Source organism: Fonticula alba, assembly GCF_000388065.1.
Source record: "Fonticula alba strain ATCC 38817 unplaced genomic scaffold supercont2.5, whole genome shotgun sequence".
NCBI lineage: Eukaryota > Rotosphaerida > Fonticulaceae > Fonticula > Fonticula alba.
In genome coordinates this window covers 2,238,681-2,243,930 of record NW_009242975.1, presented here as the reverse complement: position 1 = coordinate 2,243,930, position 5,250 = coordinate 2,238,681, and the positions used below count along the sequence as shown (strand labels likewise).

The 5,250-nt window shown below is 66.6% G+C and overlaps 1 protein-coding gene across 1 annotated transcript; it reads right to left on the bottom strand.

The window, feature by feature from the left end:
- Positions 1 to 3,563: 3,563 nt before the first annotated feature.
- Positions 3,564 to 5,226, bottom strand: H696_03659 (hypothetical protein; the record flags this gene model as incomplete). The annotated part of the gene is made up of 3 exons (XM_009497532.1): positions 3,564 to 3,593; positions 3,662 to 3,960; positions 4,641 to 5,226. 3 exons carry the CDS (start codon positions 5,224 to 5,226, stop codon positions 3,564 to 3,566), a joined length of 915 nt encoding a protein of 304 aa, XP_009495807.1.
- Between the last annotated feature and the right edge of the window lie 24 nt (positions 5,227 to 5,250).

The window sequence follows — 5,250 nt, the reverse complement described above, 5'->3', positions numbered from 1 at the left end:
GGGGGGGGGGGGGGGGAAAGGAGCCGGGCCACTGGGACACAGGCACTAAGAAAGGGGCCGCTGCATTGCTGGCCCCCTTTGGGACAGCCCCCTGGCTTGGAGCTGCCGCGTGCAGGGGGCTCGCGTACAGCATGGCGGTCCATTTTTCTCGCAAGGCACACATTCACGGACAGCTTCATGCGGACGGGCTCCGCGTGCCGGTGCGCCCCAGGGGGCGCGCGGTTCATGGAATTGGCCGCGGCCTCGCCGGCAAGCTTGCTTACTCAAGAAGGAGTGGCGAGGGGACAACAATGGGGCCCTTCAATTTCGGGGGATTAAGAAGGCAATTCCCGGACTTGGTGCCGGGCTTTCCGGCCCACCAGCACGCATGCGCGCATGCACGCATGTACACGGGCTTGGATATTCGCTTGTGCATGCTCTCTCACACATGGATGTTAAGAAACACCCATGGGCGTGTCGATATGCACTTGCGAATTTCCATGCAACTGCAGGGATGTATCCTCCCTCGTGCACCGGGCGCCATCCTCCTTGGTCCCCTATGGGACCGTAGAAAGCAGCTGCGTTGCCAAACGCCCCACCCCCCCACCCCCCAGGGAGAGCGGCCTACCTGCGCGCCGGCCCGGCCCCGGGCGTGTCGGACCACCGGGCCGATGGAACGACGGTTTTCCCGGGCCGCTGTTGGGCGGTTTTTTTCGGCCCCCCGTCCCCCGGCCCGAGTAGGAGGCCAAAGAGAGGCACCGAGGTTGGGGGGCGGGGCACAGCTGGGGCGAGTCATTGGCACATTCGCCCCAGTCGGCCAAGCCCCGCGCTCTGGACCGGGTGCGGATACGGTGCGCGTGCATGCGTGCATGCGTGCATGCGCGTGTGCGTGTGTGTGTGTGTGTGTCCGCGTGTGGGATCGCCCCGCCCGGGCGAAAGCAGCGGGCTTTATGGCCCGACTGGGGGTCACTCTGGCGCCCCCCCCCCCCCCGGTCCAGGGGCTGGCAGACACTGAGACCGGGGCAGGACGCGGGGCCTCGCCCACAATGGCCGGCGGCCGCTTGGCTAATTACAAGACACTATTTGCGTACGTGCTAAGAGGCCCGAGAAAATAAATGTTTCAGCGACCACCTCGCCCACGGGTGTGGTGAGTGGTGCTACTTCGAGCCTCCCCAGGGTGCATGTTTGAGTGCGCGCGCGCGCGTGTGTATGTGTGCGCCCGCCCCAGGAGCACCACCCTTGGTCAAAGTTGCCCGGGTTTCACTTCGCGGCCTCGCACACCCCGGTCCCCTTCTCTGGAAGGAACAAACACCGCGAGCCGAAGCGTCGGGGCCTGGGCGTTGGGTCTCGCCCCGCGAGGGTGCATGGCCATAAAGTGGCACAAGTCACCGGTGCCGGGGGGGGGGGGGGGGGGGGGGGGGGGGGGGGGGGGGGGGGCGGGGCGGGCCCAAACAAGGGGGCCCCGAAATCGAGCGCGGCCCGGGGCGCCCCGGGTTGGGGGAGCTGGGGCTATGTCGCGCCGCGTGGATGCTTGTACGAAAACACGCACACGCACACCCACACGCACACGCAAGCACACACAGACATGCAAACGAGCCAGGGAGCAGAGGGGAGCACGCATGCGTTTTCCGGACACCCGCTCACATGGGCCCCCCACACATGCGAAATAGCCAAGGAGACACGCCGGGCGACCACGACGTTGGCGAACCTTGGCGGGGGATACATGCGCGCTTGTCGGGCATGCGTATGGTTCGTTCGACGCCACGCGCCCCCTCTCCACTGGCCCGCTGCTCTTCGGACGGGGGCGCACTGGAGCGGACAAGTCCCGGGCCCGGGGGGGGGGGGGGGGGGGGGGGGTATAGGGTCACCTTGTCAGCTCGCCCGGCACCCACCCCCATCCACTAAGCGAAATGGGACTCCCACCGTGAGCGGGGCCCCTCTGGCGACTTCGGGGGAGCCCTTCGTCCAGGCCCCCCGCCCCACGAGAGGAGGGACCGCGGACAGCAGGCACAGCCCCGCCGCTTGACAGGCACACTGGCACCTTGTGTCGGAAGGATGCCGATCCTCGAATAAGCGAGCAGGCCTGTGGCGAGGGCCGGCCGAGAGCGGGGGCGGCTCCTTAACACTCAGTGACATGCGCTGCCCTCCTCCCATGCAGGCGGATGTGAGCATCTCACATCGGACCGCCCGGGAGGGTGTCCGCAGCCCATGGGGGGGGGGGGGGGGCGTGGTGCTGCCACTCGCGTGCACGCGATGGACAGGACCGACTGCCCTCCTTCCGGGCGGTCCAGCATCAGCAGCCACGCATGGGGGCGGGGGTGGCCAAAAAAAAAGAGCCCGGGCAAACACACACAAAGAGCACCCGGACTCCATGCACCCCCGCGCCCCCCGGGGTGCCGCGGGGTCGCGACAAGGCGACACACTGGGACCCGAAGAGCCCGCCGCTCGAATGAGAGGTGCCCATCCCCGGGGAGCAACTTGCGCGGGAGAAATACATCCGCACTTTCAGGACCAAGTTAAAGTGGACCAGGGGCGTGTCTTACCCCTACTGGGCCCAATGGCATGTGAATCTCGCCCTGTTCCAGTCGTGCAGGCGCGGCCGAAAACATGGACACATCTGCACAAGCCCCAAGGGCATGCGTGCATGCGTTCGTGCGTGTGTGTGTGTGTGTGTACTGGCACGCGCGCGCGCACACCCACCCACACAACACGCACAAAAATCTGCGCACACAAACAGTCGTTAAGCCGACCCGGCCCCGGGTCCCACTCATGCCGCAGACGGGTGCACTCAAAATACTGGCATCTCAAGTCTCATCTGGCAGACGCCGTGGGACAATCGTTGAGCAACCTTGCATACCGGGGCGCGCGAATGCGCGTGCCGCCACATCGCCCCCTGCGGGCGCACCAGCCCGCCCCTTGTCCAGGGCGGGGATGGGGACGGGCGGCGGGCCCACGTCCTCTTCGCCCTGCCCCACCCCCCCGGGGGCGAGGGCCGGGTGGGGGACGGGCGGTCGGGCGGTTCCCAGAATAGGCAGTCCCCAGTAGCATTTAATAATGCGCGAAGCAAGCACACAGTCACCAGGACGCACGCGTACTGGCGCGGCGGGGTGGCCCCCGGCGGCCCCGTGGCAACTGTTGTTGCCGTCGCTAACCCCCCTCCCGTTCCAAGGCCCCCACCCCGATGGAAGCACTGGGGCGCGCATCGGAGCGAAGAGGGGGCCTTGCAACCCGCGCGTGCGCGTGCGCGCGCACACACACACACAAACTCACAGACACTCAGACACACACACGCGCATGCATGCGCCTGCCCGGCCGCCCGCGCGTGTGCGTTTGGACAACGTACTCGGAACCAATATGGTGGGTCGCGCGTGTGCGCCGCACACCCATGCGCATGCTCGGTCACAGTGCGCCCGACCCCCTGGGCGAAAAAAAAAACAAACCTGCCGAGAGTGGTGAACAACGCGTGCCAATCTGCAGCGTGGACATTTTCTCGCTTGCAGGGCGCGCGCATCTGGCCCCCCTCTCCCTCGCCCCGCTGCCCTGGCCTTTTGCACAGACGCGCCCCCCCCCCAGCGCACGCGCGCTTACACTCGAACGAAAGGGACCACACGCCACTGATGCCGTCGATGGCTCGGCGCAGGGGATGTGGCAAGGGGGCTGGGGGAAGAGTGGGGGGACGCACCAACTCGGCCGCGATGATGGAGATGTACTGCAGGACGGCAGCCACCCAGTAGAGGGCCGACGACTGGGTGGCCAGGAAGCGCTGACCCTCATGGTACGGCACCCGGGTGGTGGCCTGCGGGTGCATCGAGGGGGGGGGATTCGCCGCGGCGGCCTCCTCAGCGGGGGACATGCGCACGGGCTCGTACAGATCCCCCAGCTCGGGGGTGACATCCTCGTGGCGGAGCTTGCCGGCCGCACGTGAATGGATGGCAAAAATGCGCCGGGCCGAGCGCTCGGCCTCAGCGAAGGTCCCGTAGACTGTGTGTTCGCACGAGCGTGCGCGCGCCGAAGAAAAAAAAACAACAACACAGAGATACATGGCGACCCAACACGCGACACAGGGCCGGCGGACCGAAGTGTTTTTTTTTCGTGGATGTCCCCACACATACGCGGGAAAGGCCATAATGGACTGTCAGTGGACGCTCGGGCTTCCCTGTTTACCCATGCTCGCCCGGGCACATGCTTCTGTCTCGCGCCATGGCACCCCCCCCCCCTAGCCCCGTCCCCCGGAGCCTGTCCCCCGTTCGGATGAAGGGTCGGAGGCCGGGCGGGCGGGGGGCACTTCGTAGTGCCCTGCCCTTTTTATCGGGTTCCCAGCGACTGGGGCTGTGCGACCGAATTCCCGCCCATGCGCGCGCGCGCGCGCGCGTGTGTGTGTATGGGCACCATCACACGAAGGCTCCACGCATGGGTGCCCGCATTTACACACGACACCGGTCCACCCCGGCAGGGCAGGTGCGACCCGACAGACGGGTTATCGCGCCATTCGCCCACCTTTCGGCCCTGGGCCGATCCGCCGCAGCATTCAAAGGCCCTCGGCGGCCGGGTCGCCTCCGCCTGCCGGGCCGCCGGTGCTCGCGCCCTATACTCTCTCCTCGCCTCGCCTCTCCACCATTGATGCTCTCGGCTGCGGAAGGAAAAGCCCCAGAAGGACGTACTGGTGCGGAATAGGTAGTTGAAGGTGTTCTGGAATCGGGCAGTCGGATCGTAGAGCGCCTTGGCGTTCGGGGCCGCCGAGCTGATGCTCTGGCGCCGGCCGGGCTCCCGGTCAAACTCACCGCCCTGATGCATGGACACCGCCGCCGAGACCAGCGGGTTGGCGATCTGCAGCAAGGCAGCCGCGCCGCCACCCACGGCGAGGCTGGACAAGGAGGGGGTCACCCGGTGGGCCACCGGCGGGGCCGCGGCAAAAAGAGGAAGGGTCTTGGTCCAAGTGCGCTCCGGCTCGATGGCCGCATAGTCCGACATGCCGAAGCACAGCCCGTAGAAGCGCTTGGCCTTGTGCATCAGCAGGTCGATTTCGTGCACATACTCGGCGCAGCTCATCTCTCCCGACTCGGAGTTGGCCGAGACGCGAGAAATCCGACGGATGGTCCCGTCAATGTTCAGGTAGTAGTCGATGGCATCGCGCTCCTCATTGTCGCGCTGCTTCAGGTACAAGGCCACTTGGATGGTGTTGACCAGCCACCAGACGAAGAAGATCGTCATGAAGACCGACAGGATCCAGATGGAGTGCTCGTTCATGTTGACTGGCAGAAGGCGGGGGGG